A 17467-nucleotide genomic window follows, 5' to 3' on the forward strand; every position below is an offset into this window, starting at 1 on the left:
GTCACTGCGAGGGGACCAGGGCTATATGATAGCTGCCTACTAAGGAGAGCAGGCTTCTGTTCCTGAGGTGCGGATTCCAGCTCAGCCCGTGTGCTGACAAAGAGGGCAGGGCAGGGCAGGAGCAAAGGCAGCTAGTACCCAAAGATGCCTATGGGAGTCCCTGGAGTTAAAGCCCACATTCTGCCTGAAAACCCTAGGGTTCCCAGTCTTGACTCCTCAGCCAGCCTCTGTCCAAAGGGCATCCCCTGCTCATCTTGCTAAGGAGTATGCTGCACACCTTCAAAGGTTATACTGTCTTACTGTTTTGGTGCTCTGCCCAGCCAGGGTGGAGGAGGGAAAAGACAACCCTTTGCCAGGGCCAACAGAGCTCCCACGCCATGTCCTGGCTTGTTGTGCTCCCAGCCCTGTGTTATCACTCACTAAGGTGGCTAGCTGTGGGCTGTGCTAGCCATCTAGGAAGACTGGGAGTTGGGAGGACTTAGATTATCTGTGGTTACAGATTGCCTCCCTGTGCCACAACCCCGGGCTGAAGCCTTCCTGTGAGTACTTAATTCTGAGGAAGCCTTCATGTTGACCCCTTTTGGGATGCAGGAGACTCATGAGAAGAGGGTGATCTTGTGCCCAGAGAGCTGGCAGTACAGAGCCTCACTCTATGTTACCAGCTGTGGCCCCAGAGTAGGGGGCTCACCTTGCTAGCCTTCTCTTCATCCTCTGTGTTCTAGTAAGCAGTGGCCCTGTGAGGAAGGAAGAAAGAACACGGTATGAATTAGAGACCTCGGGTTGTATACAGCATCCAACGTGGGCGGGGCATGTATCTTTCGCTAAGCACTTAATGACTTGAAATTTTGGGATTACTTTCTGTGATGAGCCGAGGCAGCGTGGAACCAGTATGCTCACGAACAATGACACTGTCCCTTCATTCTCTAGTGAATTGCTTTCGCTTAACCTTCTCTTCTCCATTGGAGCATCATACTTTGATGTGCTAAAGAAAATCTGCTCATTTGTATTTCTTCTTTGAGGAGTAGTTTAGATCCTTAAATGCTTTCTGATCCTCTGGCTTTCTAAGCCTGAGGAATGATCAAAGTCTAAGAAAGTTGGCTTAAAATATGTAGAAAATGCTAGCCACTGAGTTGAGTGCTTTATAGACACAAACTATAGGTTGCAAACTGCTGATCTAGACCTGGGTGGGTGTTTGTGTGTGTGTGTATGCATGTATGTGTCTGCAGAATATCCTAATTTTACACTTAGAATTTGGATGACTTTACATTTGGAAGCTCTGGCAATGCTGTACCCACATTCCTGCATGTTCAAGTGGCAGGGACCTGTGTGCCTGGGCTCCCATGTTCCCTCTGCACTCTGCCAGTGGGTTCCCTGCCTGTGCCATGTGTCATCCTATCTGCAGCCTGTCCACTCATTTATCATGTACCACCTGCCCTCTGTAGGCATTTGGTTCATTTTCACCAAGAAAGCACTCAGACATTTGTTGAATATTTCTTCCAACAAATATTTGAATATTTCTTTCAGTATTCAAAATAAGCCTCAACTTATGGAGGAAATTAAAACTAAAAGTTAAAATGTTTTTTCCAAGGTTACACAACTTGTGAATGACCAAGTAGGTTCTTAGGTTCCCTTCTTTGACCTGAAGCTGGTAATTCTTCTACTAAGTCTCTTAACTGTGTATGGCCCAGACTCTTAACATAGTTGGATATTGAATTGCTCTTCGGGGAGACCTGCTAGGATACTAAGCAGATGTATCACTAACCAGGAAATAGAAATAATGCACTTACTTCTGGTCGTCCAGGCACAGTGGCATTGCCTACTTTGTAATATACATTTTTCTGTGTGAAAATGTTCCTTAATGTTAGAAACTATTTCTTTTCCAAAATGAACTGATAATCCCTGTTGGTCAGCTCTGGCTGTCACCATGAAATAACAGACTGAATGGGGCACAAACAGCAGAAATCTATTTTCTCATAGTTCTGGAGGCTGGAAGTCTGAGATGAGAGTGCCAACATGGTAGGATTCCAGTTAGGGCCCTCTTGCTGGCTTACCTTCTCACTGTATGCTCATCTGACCTCTTTTTTTGTGGGTTATATAGCTCTGTAGTACCTCCTGTGAGGTCACCACTCCTGTCATTTCAGGGCCCCACCTACATCACCTCATTTAACCGTAATTACCTCCTTGGAGGCCTCATCTCCACATACATTAACCTTGGGGTTAGGCCTTGCTATAGACTGACACAAATCAGTCTATAGCATAAGGTTTTCAGGGACAAAGTAATATGACCTACTATTTACCTTTTCTACTAGAGAAGGGGAAACTATGAGTAAAGTTACCTGTCAAATGACCCTACTAAATCAAAGGGTAGCCTTCAGTATTCCAAATCATAAACTTGTTTGTATCCCTCCTGTTGTCTCCTTTATGCCATTACTTTGGCATCCCTCCTGGAGACCAAGTTTAAAATTATGCTGCCTGACCATCTTTGCCTATTGAATTACTTACACCCTCTTCCCACCAAGAGCACCTGGCCTTTGTTCTATTTTATAGTACAATATTTTTCTTCCTATGTTTTTGTTTGCAAAATTTTAAACTTAAAGAAAAATTGAAAGTGCAGTTTTGTGAACACCGTATTTACCAATTAACATTTTGTCACATTTATTTCGTATCTCTGTACACGTGGACATACATTTGTAGACTGACACATCTTTTTCTGAACTATTTGAAAGTAACATGTAAACATAAGAATTGTATGTCTGGAAACTTCAGTGCGTATCATCTAATAGCAAAAGTGTTTTCTAATATAATCACATGATTTTTTACATCTAAGAACTTTAACATTGATACAGTGATATTGTTTAACATATAATCTATATTTAAATTTCTCCAAGAAAAGAGTCTATCCTGTCACATTAGTCTTATTTCATCCTCCCTCCCTCCCTCTTTCCTCCTTTCCTTCCTGTACAGGGGCTTGAACTCAGGGCCTCTTGCTTGCTAGGCAGATACTCCACCACTTGAGCCACTCTGCCAGCTTCATGCTGCTTTCTTGGTTCATATTTGGGTCTGATCAGAGTGGTGTACCTGCCTTTCCAGAAGCATGCACAGTGTATCTCTACTTTAGTGCCTTTGCACAGTGGCCATCTTGCTTGAACCCTGGTACCTGTCTCATTTCATCTGGACCTAGTGAAATCCTGCCTTACAAGCACATTTCAGGAGGTACCTTCCTCTTCCATAGTGTTTCTTCTTTACTTTCTCCTTCCCCCTCTTTCCCATCTCCTTTGCTTATTCACACCACCTTCCAAGAGACAGAACTTTCTCCTCTTCTATTCTAGGCCTTTTATTGTCTCTCACCTGCTGTTGGATTCTCCCCTTGTTCCCTCCCTCTTGCCTCACTCCCTATAATCTGTCTCCCACAAAGCCAGCACTGCAAAGCATACATCTGAGCAGAATTTACATTTGTCTATTGAATGTGAAATTTTTTACTATAAGTTCTTTAAAAAAAATTATTGCCTGCTATGTACTAGTCCCTGGGTTCCATCCCTAATGCTAAAAAATTAATTAATTTAAAAAACCATGCTGGCATTACCAAATTGCTTAATGCTTAAAGGTGTCATTCATTCATTTGGGTTTCTAAACATACAAATTGGCAATTCTCGGAAAACTTGTAACTTTCCTCAGTATCTCCACTAAGGAGCACACTTCCCTCGCCTGTGGGTACACAGGCTGAGTCTGAGCAGGAAAGGAAGATTGGCCCAATTGTGGATAAACAAAAAGTGCCCGCAGGGTTTCTACTAGCAAGTAAATTCTGGCCAGGTTCAGATGATTCAAATCTGGAAAGAAAGTCACAGGAGGACCATTAGATCTTTAAAGAAAGAAGGGCAGGGTCAGGGTGAGGAGGGAACATGACGAGGGCTCCCACCCAAGGTGCCCTCTCTATGGGGTAAGCCTGGGGCATTTCTTCCCTGTAGCACTGCCCAAGCTCCTTAGCTCTAGCTCTTTTGTTCCAGGGCCAAAAGGAGTAAACAGGGTCTTTCCAGGTGGGCTAGGATTCCCTGTGGAACTGATTCACATACACACCTCCTCCTCGCATCCCACTCCCCTGCCATAATCTTTGGAAAAATGATCTGAAAGTTCTGGTTTTCAGGAGTGGAAAGAACTAAGGGATATGAACATTAATGTAGGTAGAGGGTGGTGGGAACCTATGCCTTAGACCCTTTGGGATTGTGTCAGCAAATAAAAACTTCCAGATGTGACTTTACCTAGTCCAATGTGTATAAGAGACATTATTCACAGTTGGGCTGGTAAATGGTGGTAATTTGGGGTGGCGTATGGCCTGTTGTGTCCCAAGTGCTGGGGAATGACACAGAGCAGTTGTAAGATCTCTTCTTTTATATCTAGGTTCGAGATGCAGCAATAAACAGCTTAGTGGAAATTTACAGACATGTAGGAGAACGTGTGAGGGCAGATCTCAGTAAAAAAGGATTGCCACAGTCCCGGTGAGTTCACATTCTTCCTTTTTTTTCCTGTTCTTTCCCAGGTATCATCTTTTTTTAATGTGGTAATTTTATTTTACAAATACATGCTTAGAGGGTTGGTGATTGGAGATCTTGTCTACATCACACTTCTGGGTCCCCTTCTGTTTCACTCCCTCAAAAGTAAGACTTTCTCATCCAGACCTCTGGTCTGGTTTCATACCATGTTTTAGAAGCACTTTTAAAAACAGTTGGTGTTGAAATGTTCAGCACTCAAAAAGTAGGATTTCTGTGTATCTACATCTTGTTTGTGCACAGCATTTAGGATAGTATGTGCATAGAATATACTTGTTTGAATGAATGAGTCCTTCCCCGAGTGTGTGTGTGGCTAGAAATAACATAAATAATAGTTGTGAAAACGTCTTTGAAGTGTTGTTTTTCTGTTCAATCACGTCACTTTTAATGTGTAGAAGCCAATGCCCAGGAACCAGTGTCTTGTCAGACCCAAGACAGCTTGAGTCTGCAGTGATTCTTTCTTAGTCAGAATTTAAAAAATAATGTAACAATAGGATAGCAATCATTTTATCAATGGCAGAGAAACTAATTACCAAACGAATTATAAACATATGGCTCCATGTCATTCTTTGAAGGGAATAGCAATGTGAAATTGCTAGGTGTCAGAACAGGAGTGTTCTCCCAGAGCAGCTTGTCTGAGCCACACAAGCTGTGTCCAGAAGAACTGAAGAGGCCTAGAGACACGGAGAGAGATTGATTTCACTGCTAGTCAGAGTCAGAGCCAAGACTGAACCCTGTTCCTCTGACCTGCCTTTTAAATTTCTCTACCCTGTTTCAGGTACAGTTATAGAGTTACATTTGGTTATGGGACAGAATACTGAAATAGTATATAGACATCTTCTCTCCTGCTGTTTGTTAGGCAGATGTGACAGAAGTGGGTAGCAGACCCCAAAGCAGGAGTTCTGTGAGCAGGCGAGTGGGGCGGTGTGTCCTTGTTGAGAATCATACCTGACCCCAGTGGCTCCTGTGCTGTGCACAAGGTAATTAGATGGGAACAAAACTGCTCTTTATTTAACAAAAAGATAATCTATGAGGATAGAGTTGAGCATCCCTAATCTAGAAGCCCGAAAGGCAGGGGTTGCGGATTTGGCTCAGCCTCCAGTACCTGGGGCAGGAGGAGGGAAGAGTAAAAACCTGAAATGTTTCAAAATTTGAAAGTTTTGGTCAGCTGGTAAAGTCTATGCAGATCTTACAAAATCCAGTAAAACTGAGGCACTGCTGAAGTCCCGTGAGTCCTCTCAACAAACCATTAAGCCAGAGGTGAGTTTAATGGGTTATTCTGGTGAGGCCCCTGAGGTGTTGATTGCAGAGTTGGGGTTGAAGCCACTTTTCCAGCCTCCCTCCCTCCCTCCCTCCCTCCCTCCCTCCCTCCCTCCCTCCCTCCCTCCCTGCCTCCCTCCCTCCCTCCTCCTCTCCCCCCCCCCCTTTCTCTCTTTTCAGTGTTGAAAGGAATCTGCAGAGGGGCTTGGACCTTTGAATAGGAATGAAAGTGTGAAAGTTTCTGCTCTCATGTTGCGTAAAATCCTTCCCCAAAATTGTGGACCACAATGGAGAGGGTGGTGTTAGGGATATAGGCCACCCTCTTTACTGCTGTAAGCTCTGGCCATCTGGAGAACTTGGCTGCTCCTCAGGAACCATACTCCAGTGAAAGAAGCTGATACTGCGTGTTTTTTTATATTTATTACAAGATAGTATCAAAGATCTATCTTCTGAGGGTCAGAGGTCTGGTTGCCACCATTATTTTGTTGGGGATGTACCCAAGTAAGATGAAACTTTTAAATTATCGTATCATTGTTCAGAAAACTTAGTGCCTCCTCTATGAGACTGACTGGATATCTTGAATATTTTAGACCTCTTATCTCACTATGGATTTATCTACTATTTTATGAGTATAATGGGGTTTTCAGTTGAGCAAGATTCCATAGAACTAAGAAAATATTTTAGAATTTGCTTAATGTTTCCCAAAACTTGGATTTAGTTCTGCAATAAAAATGTTGTCTTAAGAATTTGTTCAATGAAAGAGTACTATGTTTGAGAACAAGATTAATTGTATCTCTAAGAAATATATGGCGAAAAAGAATGTCATCTGAATGACTTAACGATTGTAGTGATCTCATTGAGCAGCAGTTTTTATCATCTGTTTCACAGTAGGGAAAGAGACCTTCAGGTTAAACAGCTTTTCTTTGGAGGAGTTGGAGGAGAGTTTTGGGCCATGTATTAAGTTGTTAATGAAGTCTTGTCTCATCTGATGGCTGAAACCATCTTGAACCAGATCATAAGGTAGACATACTCAACAAAATCTTCATGTTGGAGGGGCTCTATGACATGAGTCTCAAATAGTTGAGCCGTGAGCTCTATTAGTAGACTATTTGACCATTTACATGTTTTACATGCCCTGTTTTCATAGTTGGTATACATGGAAATGTTCAGAAAGTAAGCATATACTTAACTTTCAGCTATCTAAGTATGTTGATAAAGCTATATGGTATTTTGTAAGGCATGATCCTGTTACTTCTTGTGACTTACTTTTGTAGACATGTGCTTTCAGCATGCTTTGACATTTGCTGTCCCTCAGAGACATCCAGAAAGTAATTCAGTCAACATTCTATATTTTAAAGTGCAAAGCTTTGGAAAGAAATCAAGTCACTATTCAGTTTCTTTTGGGAGTCTCTTTTGGAACCAGGCTTCTAAACAACAGTGGCTTTAAAATTGAGGATAATTTAACTTCTAGACATGTTATCTGATGCATGGTAATTATTTAGTAAACATACCTTGTGAACCTACATGTTTGAACAGCTCTCTTGTATTTCTATTTCATTTAAAAATTTATAAACTTTCACTATTACTGCTTAATGATTGCACTGGAAAGGGAAATTGGAAATTTTATTTTTAACATGACAAAACTTTAGTGTTAGAACTCATGGCAAAAGCAAATGAGAAATTTCCCTGGGATATCCCCTCTCATGATTAATTTTATTTTTTGTCATAGTCATTTATATGTAGGGATTTATAAATAGCTTTAAAAAGAGGCAATGTCTTACCCCTTCTGCCATTTTCTAGTCTCAGAGGCAAATACAGTTAACTGTTTTCATGGATTCTTTTGTTTTTACTGTCCCTAGTAAATATGAATTGCTATTTTATAAAATATTTTTTAACCACTGTAAGAATTTTAGTTCTTATTATGTTCTACTAATATTCTTCATGTATACTTTGCCATCTCTTCATGTACCAAATGTAGTCATATTTTAATTTTGTTTAGAATAAAGTTCTTACATTGTTACTATATATGGTGTTCTAGCTTACTATCAATATTTGGTAAACTATGGTTACTTTCTGCTTCTCCTAGACTTTTGTTTTTCCTCGAGTTAATGATTACCTAAGTCTTCCTTGAGCCTTCTGTTTCTGTCTGGACTGACTGGCTTCAGGGTCTCTTGCAAACTCATATTCTGATGCGTCTGCATTCATTTTGCTTCTTTCTGCAGGTGCATTCTTGTAGATCAGGTCTTCTTTTTGGTTTTACTTTCTCATTTCTAATTGTGTGTATCTTCTAATTGCTTCCTGAGAAGAGGTCTGGAGAAGGCAAAATTTTTGCATCTAAGTTTGTCAGGTTGTGAAAATTTAGGTTGGAAATTATTTCCTTTCAGAGTGTTGAAGCAAATACCCCATATCATGTTTCATCTTTAAGTGTTTATATTGAGAAGTCAAAAGTGTTTCTGATTCTTCATACTGTGTAGAAAACTTTGATTTTCCCTGGAAGGCTTGAGCATCTTGTCTTTGTCCCTAGTGTTTGTCTGGTACTTTATGCTGTTATGGATCTTGTGGAACACTTTTCTTTTGTTATGCTGGGCATTTCAGCCTAGAATCTTGTGTCATTCAGATCTAGGCAAGTGTTGCTAAAACTGTTTATACATATATTTATATTACCAACCATTTGGAATAATCTTCTGATTTTCTTATTTTTTTCTCTCCCATTTATATCATCTCAGTTTTGTTTTGTCTTTTGGGAGATTTTTCTCAAGCTTTATCTTCCAACCATTTTATTGAGTATTTAATTTTTTTTTTAACAAATGGTACATCCAATTTTTTATTAAAAAATTGAAGTTTTGTTGAGTTCTTAGCATTAGTAGTTATAGTGAAATTTTAATAATTGTCTTCCCAACATTAAGATTTGTTGTAGCCATTTTCAGGGACCTTAATGACTTTGATTGTCCTCAAGGCTCCTACCATGGCATTACTATTGCCAGCTTTGTCTAAATTTCTGCAGAAACACATTCAGATAAGCAGATTCACTGGTTGACTTGTGTATTTGATTGTTAAAATCGACTTTCTTGTTCTAGCTTTAAAATCGCTAATTTAAGATCTCTTTTTTGTTCACCTTTTTATAGCTCTGAAGAAAACAAAACCAAGGATAATTCCTTGTTTTTCCTTATAAGAACTTTCTTGAAATGTAGTTCACATGCTATAATTCTCTTTTTAATGAACAATGCAGTGATTTTCAGTTTTAGAGCTCTTGTCTTCTTTAGACCTTTTTCACCATCTGATAAAGAAACCTTATGCCCATTTGCAGTAATTCTCCATCTCTCTTCTTCCAGCTCCTAGCAACAGGAGCCCCACTTTGTGGTATTTTTATTTATTTATATTTTGCAGTACTGGCTATTGAACTCGGGGCCTTGGCTCTCTACCATTTTTTTTTTTAAATCACATTATTGTTGTATTGGAGATACATTGTGACATTTACAAAAGTTCTTACGATATATCATGGTTGAATTTACCCCTTCTATCATTGTCCTTTGTCCCCCCTCCCCTGATTCTTAGAGTAGTTTCAACAGGTTTCATTTTTCCATTTTCATACATGAGTACATGGTATTTCCACCATATTTACCCTCCTACACTCTTTCCTTATATCCTTCTCTTCTCAGAGCCATACCACCAGCCATTTTTTGTGGATAGGGTCTCACCTTTACCCAAGACTGGTCTTGGACCATGGTCCTCCAATTTCTGCCTCTCATGTGGGTAGGATTATATACCTGCACCACCATACCCAACCCTAAGTGTACTGTTTATTTCTATGGATTTGCTTGTTTTGAACATTTCATACAAATGAGATCGTTCAGAATTGTGACCTTTTGTATTGCCTTTTGTCACTTTTCAAAGTTAATCAGTGTTGCATGACATGTCCTAATCTCTGCTCTGAGCTTCATTGTATGTGTACACATCGTGTTTATCCACTGATGGACACTTGGGTTACCCTGCTTTCTGTTCTTTGGGTTGTATACCAGCATTATTGGATACTGTTTTCTACAGCAACTGCACTATTGTACATTTCCACTCCCGGTGCAGAGTCCTAGTTTTTTCACATCACTTGTTACTCCCCTTCCCCCGTAGCCATCGTAATGGTTATGCCGTTGTGATTTTCATCCTCAGCATTCTCATGGGACCCTTGTTGAAAGCCAACTGATGGTGAGTGTAAAGACTTCTTTCTGGACTGTCAATAACACTCTACTGCCAGTGTTCCCATCTTTTACCACTACGTGAATGAATTGATTTATGTGACTTTTGTAATTTTTGAAAATCTAAGTTCTTTTTTTCAAGATTGTTTTGGCTATTCTGGATCTCTTTTCTTTATGTGAATTTTTGAATGAGCTTGTCAATTTCTGCAAAAAAAAGAAAAAGGCAACTGGTATTTTAACTCTGAATCTGTAGATGAGTTTAAGGAATATTGTCATCTTAACATTAAGTCTTCCAGTTCATGAATATGGGGTATCTATTTTTTAGGCTTTCTTTAATTTAACAATTGCCTTATGGTTTTCAGTGTTGAAATTTCAACTTCTTAAATTCATTCCTGTGTATTTTATGCTTTTGATAGTAGTAAACAGAACATTGTTTGTCACTTCAATTTCATATGACTCATTACTTATATATAGAAAAATAATATATTTCATATTGATCTTGAATCCTGTAACCTTTTTGAACTTGCTTATTCTAATTTTTTTGTTGTGAATTTTTTAGACTTTTTGAATATACGATCATTTCATTTGCCAATAGAGAGTTTTACCTCTTCCTTTCCAATCCGTATTCCCCCTTTCCCTCTCCATCCCTCTCTCCCTCCTTCCCTCTTCCTAGAATCTCAAGTGCCTCAGAAGTGTTAAGAGTGGATATCACTGTCCTATTCCTGATCTTAGGTGGAAAACTTTCTGTCCTAAACCATTAGTCATAATATTAGCTATGAGTGGTTTTGTTTCTTGTTTATGCCTTTATGCAGTTGAAGAAATTCAACTATTTTTAGTCTGTTGAACTTTTAACAAAGATCATGTTGAGGGATTGAGCCTATGGCCTCATACATGTGGATATCATCAAGTACTTTTTCTTTATCTATTGAGATTACATGATTTTTGTTCCTTATTCTATTGATATGGCATATTGTATTTATTTTTTGTGGTTGTTAAGACAACCTTGCATTCCTGGGATGAATCCCATTTGGTCATAATACTGGGATTACAAGCAGATACTACCATGCTGGGCTCTTGAATCAATTTGATAGTAGTTTATATCTGTCTAGGAATTTGTTCATTTCACCTTGGCTATCTAATTTTATGCATTTAATTGTTCATAAGATTCTGTGTAATCCTTTATTTTAATTTTACTTTAATTAATTATTTTTGGAGGCACTGGGGTTTGAACTCAGGGCCTCACACTTGCTAGGCAGGTACTCTTACTACTTGATCCACTCGGCAACTCTTTTTTTTTTCCCCCCAAGATAGGGTCTCACAAACTGTTTGCTTGGGACTGGCTTCAAATCTCCATCCTCCTGATCTCTGCCTCCTGGTAGCTAGGATTATAGGAGTGAGCCACCAGCACCTGACTTTTAATTTATTTTATTTTTATAAACTCAATAGTAATGTACTCTCCCTCTTTAAAAATTAAAATTTTTTTCTATATTTTTCTTATTCTATGTTTCATTTATTTTACTCTGATGTTTATTATTTTCTTTTGCTTGTTTGGTTTACTTCTTTTTTTCTAGTTTTTGAAAAAGTTTATAATTTCGTATTTTTGTTTTAAATTTACACTTGGTCAGCCTTTTCATTTCCAATGTTTAATATGGAAGGTTAGGTTTTTGATTTGCGATATTTCTTATATATAGGTACTCACATCCGTAAATTTCTCTTAAGTAATGCTTAGCTGAGTCCCATGATTTTTTGGTCTGTTGTATATTCACTTTCATTCATCACAAAGTATTTGCTATTTTCCATTTCATTTTTGTGTTCTGCCCTTTTCTTGCCTAGGACTATTTGTTTAAATTTCTACTGTAACTTTGCATTTCTTTTCCCATCGATTATTAATTTCATCTCATTGTAGTCAGAAAACATATTTTGTATGGCTTCAGTTTACAATTTAATGAGGCTGTTGATGGCCCAGAATGTGGTATAGCTTAGACAGTGTTCCAAGTGTAGCTGAGGATCTGCATATGCTGATATTGGCATGTTTTATAAATGTCAGTTCTAGTTAGATTATGATGCTGAATTCCTATAGTTCTTTGACTGGCTTTCTAGTTTTTAAAATCTATAACAATTTTTGTCTTAAAGTCCTTCCTCTTTTTGCTATTATTCATGCCAATTATATTTTTGTGCATTAGAAGTCCACCAGCACTCACCATTTTTAAAATTATTGCTTTCTGCAGTTCTTGTTTTAAGTCACATAGGACAATAAAACAGTTAAAAATTATGCTGTCTTTTGAATTCATCTGTGTTTTTACATTTACTTATGTAGATGACTGGTGTTCTTCATTTCTTCATGTGGATTTTGGGCTATTTTATGTACTTTTCATTTCAATCTGAAGGACTGTAATTTTTTATTTATCTGGAAATGTCTTAAATTCTCCTTTGTTTTTGAAATGATAGTTTTGCTAGATAACAGCGTACTTGGTTTACAGTCTTTTTATTTCAGGACTTTGAATATGTCATCCTCCTGACAACTGGCCTTACTGATTCATTTGAAGCCAGATACTGATCTGAGCTTTGCGTGTGAAAGATGAGTGGCTTCATTGTTACATTAATGATTTTCTTTTTGTCTTGTTCTTCAACAGTTTGGTTATCATGTTATGACAGTTGGAATCTTGTGCCTCTGGAATATGTAGATTCATGCTTCATATCAAATTTGTGAGAATTTTGGCTATTATTTCTTCATATATACTTTTTGTCCCTTTCTCTTTCTTCTTTGTATGTGTTAGTATTTTGGTATTGTAAAATGGTCTTTTAGATCAGCTTATTCTCTTGTTTCTTAGATAGGATGATGTCAGTTGACCTAACTTTAGTTTTGCTGATTGTTCTCCCAGCACAGGTGTGCTTATTGAATCCATGTACGGAATTATATTTTCTATAATTGTACTTTTCATCTCTTGAGAATTTCTGAATGGTAGTTTTTATATTTTCTATTTCTTCATTGATAGTCTCCACTTGGTGAGGCATTGTTCTTGCACTTAGCCTAACTTCTTTAGTAATAGTAGGTACCTTTAGAACTCTTTGAGTTTATCTGTAGTAGTTGGCTTCAAGTCTTCATCAAGTCAGTCCAGTGGGCCTCCTTATGGATTGTTTTTGTTGATGATACTGTGGACCCTCAAAGTCAGATTCTTTTACCTTTCTCCCAGATTTGTTGTTGTGGGTTTGTTGTTACTGCTCGTTGTTTAGTGACTTTCTTGAACTAATTCTGTAAGTTATTTCTTTATTGTATGTGGGCACTGAAGTCTGTTTGGTTAACTTAGTGGTTATCAATGATTGTTCAGAGATTTCCTTAGGTTTTTTTTTTGTTTTTGTTTTTGTTTTTTGGCACTCTGTCATTTGAGCCATACCTCCAGCTCCTTAATTGCATTGAGCTAGTAAGTCTTTGAAGATTGGCTCTCAGTGTGTGTTGTGATATGCTGTCATTACTGTGGCAGGTCTTTCTACTTGTGCACAATCTCAAGGTCACCAGAAGTGATAAATTAGTGCCCTCTTGGGTCTTCCCTGAGCCTGCACATGGCCTTGCCCATGGGTATGGCCTTTTAGATTCTCAGGAAAATGTCACTGATTTAACAATTCCCTGTGGATCTCTCTTTCTCCAGCTTGTCCCTTTTACGTTTTTTGGGCAGCTTCTGTGTGCTGGTTGTGTCACTAGCTCCTTCAGCTTGCTGTATTAAATTAATAGTTGCTGATTTGTTTTGATCGTGTCCTCTGGGAAAGGATCTCACACCAGGGACGCTCTGAAAGACAGCCCTGTGATTGGGGTTACAGGAATATGCCAGACAGGTCAACTGGTAGCTGTCTGGGAGTGAAGACTTCAGGGGAGAGATCCAGACTTGTTCTGCTCCTTCCAGTGGCTGCCCATCTGCTGATTTTCAAACTACCATCTTTGTGAGGCTGAGGTTTTCATGTTACTGAGTTAGGGATAGAAACGACACCAGCAAACAATAAAAAGATCTTTGTTATTACCAAGTTCTGTCCCTCTTTCTTGAAGAAGTGCTCCTCATCTTGTTGTAAGCCTTTGTTTCAGCTTCTAGAGTTTTGAAAAAGCTAATTTTGCCAGTGTTTTCTTTGCTTATTTGGAGCAACAGATTTTTACTTGTCCTTATTCTGACATTTCAGGGCTCCTTTCCTGTTTGCTTTATTATTGCAATATGATTGTTTTATTTCCTCTGTCTCTTCGGAAGTATTAGCAATATAGTTTTTACACTTGTTTTCTCTTCAAAGTCTTTTGTCTTCGAAGTTGGGATTTTTGAATATGTGTTCATTTATTTTTGAGGCAAGCTCTTGCTGTGTAGCCAGGCTGGTCTTGAACTCATGATTCTTCTGACTCAACCTCCTAAATTCTGGGACTGCATGTGTGCACCACAATGCCCAGCTTATATCTTTGCTTATATATCTTGTAGTCCTTGGTGCTCGTGTTTTAAGAGTGAAGACTAAAAAGCTGACTCATCATGTGCATGGCAGTCCCCCTCATCCCTCTTGGAGTGGCTGGGGTTGTGCAGAGGGAGGCTGCCTCCCTTGGGGCCCAGGGGAGGGAAACTTCTGGAAGGTCGTCTTGGGGCCACTTGTCCATTCCCTCTTGGGGTAGAGTGGGGAGGGTTCTCTTGTTCACTGCAGGCTGCACCTGGGGAGGGGGTGGTGGTGGTGGCGTAGCAGCAGACTTAGAAGTGGCATGGACCAGAGACATTCAAACAAAGCATCGTGAAGGTCCTTGGCGGGTGTTGACGCAATGTGTTTTCTGCCCAGTGCTCTGAATGTCAAAGTGAAGAAATTCAATGAAGCGTGGGTAAACCTTAAGGTAGCCAAATGGCTTGTCAGCTAATTAGTGACACGCATGAAAGGATGGACAAGATTCTCACTGTCCCTACCTACTATCCAGCGAAACCACAAAGGAGGGAACAGGCTTGGTAGAATCACTGGGAAAGAAGACCCTGTTGAGCCTAACTCTAGTCTGGCAACGTGAAGAGACATGAGACATGTAGACTATGTGGGAGGCCCCTTCCCATCTCTCACCTGTACCTTCTACAGAGGGGACCGGCAGCACGCAGGCAGCACCTCCTGGAGTGGTTGTGGGGGCTCCAAAGTGTCTGGTTGCTCCAGATGGGCAGCTGGGGGGGGGGAGACTGCCTCCACAGCCTAGCCAAGTAAAACAGAGTATAGAGGAAAAGGGTCCCGTTCTCCACACAGTCCTGTGATGTCCTCAGTGACACCTCCCCTCCCCTCCCCAAGTCACAGACGTGCAAAGCTCTGCAGCTCTCCAAGATTCTTTTCCTGGTACCCTTATCTCAGCCCAGGCCCCTGCCTCAACACCAAATAGATGAAAAAACAAATAGCTTTGGGGGGAAAAAAAACTTACTCATGTTCTGAGTGTTTGGATGGAGCTTGTTGACGGTGAGATTACTAGTATTTGCTTCTAGGGCATTATTCAAAATTTATGTTTATATTATAACATTTTCTAGGAAGGAATTAATTAGATCAAATTTTATAGTAAAATAAATGCCTTTGGGTTGAAGAATTTAATATATAAATTTGAATTCAGAAAATAGTAGTGGTTATTTCTCAAATTAGTAACTGATTTGATTATTTTTGCTGCTAGGGATTGAGCCTTGGACCTGGCACATGCTAAGCGTGCATTTTACCATGAGCTATTTTCCTAACCCCATGGAATTTGTTTTAAGTTGAGACCTAAAGATTCAAAATAAAAGAAAAACATTTGATGGCTTCACAGGAAAATCATTGTGTATTTGATATCTTTAAACATATGAAACTCACCTTTTTATACTTGTGCAAATTAACAGCTTCTAAGAGCAGCATCTTGAATTGCTTCACTCAGAGCTAGCAGACAAAAGCTAGTGCTTCCATTCCTAAAGAGTGCTTTGTTGATATGTGTTTGTAAAGCCATGTTATAGATCTCTTGAGGTGGTTTGAGCTCAAAATAAGAGAATGAGGGAGTTAGTGAGACAGAAGTACAAAAGCAGATGGAAAAGCTAACCTGCCTAAGAAAATTTGGAGTAAAGGCTTAGGTGCTACAGAAGTAACCAAGTGTTCTCATACCTGATTGTTTAGACCTGTTAGGTTGTGGATGTGGCCATAGCAAGTAGAACTCGACACTGATCGAGAACCTACAGATTGTTTCACAAATGCCATTTGTAATTAGGAATACTCTCCCAGAAATGGAAGGAATACCACCTTCCAGTATTTTCAGGGACAACTACATTAAAGGGTTACCTCTGCCCTCACTTCTAAACTTGAAGGCTTGCTCACGTCAGAGGGTGTGGTTGTGACGCAATAAAGTGGGGCCTTTGGGCATGCCCTGGCAACCCGTAGTGATATTATATATGTGCTTGCTGAGCCACTGGAGACCTTTGTTACTTTAAGGAGGAAGGTGATGGGAACATCTTAAGAAATTGATTCCAGGGCATCTTTTCAGACCTTAAAGTAACCACTGGATTTGAATGTAAGTGATTGTTTCATATCTGGTCCTGAAATGGCAATTGGATTTTTATTTCAATGTCTACTTTGATCTGTTGTAGCAATTTTGAGAAGGATTCTGAGGCTATATCTGGGCTTAGAAGGAAAGATGGCTTGAAGAGTTTGACTTCCTACCAGATGGGAAGAGAGAGAGCCACTGTATCAGGCTGTTTCATCCCCTTCATTTTGCTGATGTGTATTTTTGGTTTCATGTTACCTAGAATTTAAGTTTCAGCAGGTAGGAACCTCACACATTCAGCATCTAGCTAGCTTTGGTCTAAACATGTAATGGACACTCAGGTATTTGTTGAATAAATAGTGGTTGAATGAGCTAACCAGAATGTGTGAGATATCTAGTGTTCCAGAGTGAAGTGAGGGACAAGGTTAGGTGCCAGTTTTCTTAACACCATGATGTAACTCTCCTGAGTGATCCTCAGCACGGCACAGTGCTTGTTATAAGCACCAAAAGAATATGGAACCCCTCCTCCATCAAAGGGGTTTCCATTCTGGTTGAGAAGAAAACACAGATGTGTGTGAAATGGTGACATCTTCTGGGCAGGATGGTGTGAAGAAAGTGATAAATGACTAGTCTCATCTCAGAAATAGGTGGCATTGTTTTGAGTGCAAAATACTTTCCTTTGGAATCTCAGTGTTCATACATTCCAAGGTACTTGTGCTCTGCCTGAGAAAGCCCCCCCACACCTTTTTTTTTTTTTTTTTAACTTCAAGGTAGTATTATTCCCCTACTTTTTCTCTCATTTTTGGTGTCACTAGGATGGAATATTTTGACTGACGAAGGAGTTTTGCTTCAATTTAAATGCCAAGATGAAATGATCCATTAATAGAAAATAAATGTCATGCAGATTTCTTAAGCTGAAGATGATGCAGTCACAACATTTGTTTCTAGAGATTATTTATAAATTTTGAATTAAGCATAAGCCAGAGAAAAGCCTT

At 39.3% G+C, this 17467-nt stretch overlaps 1 protein-coding gene and 1 non-coding gene across 27 annotated transcripts in view; one reads left to right on the forward strand and one right to left on the reverse strand.

Annotated features, from left to right (window-relative positions):
* Positions 1-17467, forward strand: part of Clasp1 (cytoplasmic linker associated protein 1) — a 251589-nt gene that overhangs the window by 94931 nt on the left and 139191 nt on the right. For all 26 annotated transcript variants that reach the window (XM_074070502.1, XM_074070503.1, XM_074070504.1 and 23 more), the window contains one exon: positions 4396-4493. In XM_074070502.1, coding sequence (XP_073926603.1) covers positions 4396-4493 — 98 coding nt within the window. The remainder of the gene's footprint in view (positions 1-4395; positions 4494-17467) is intronic.
* LOC141422974 (small nucleolar RNA SNORA33) lies at positions 8714-8844 on the reverse strand. Its single transcript, XR_012447656.1, has one exon. It is a non-coding gene; the product is annotated as a small nucleolar RNA SNORA33 (small nucleolar RNA).

This window comes from Castor canadensis, chromosome 4, assembly GCF_047511655.1.
Source record: "Castor canadensis chromosome 4, mCasCan1.hap1v2, whole genome shotgun sequence".
NCBI classification, from domain to species: Eukaryota; Metazoa; Chordata; class Mammalia; order Rodentia; family Castoridae; genus Castor; species Castor canadensis.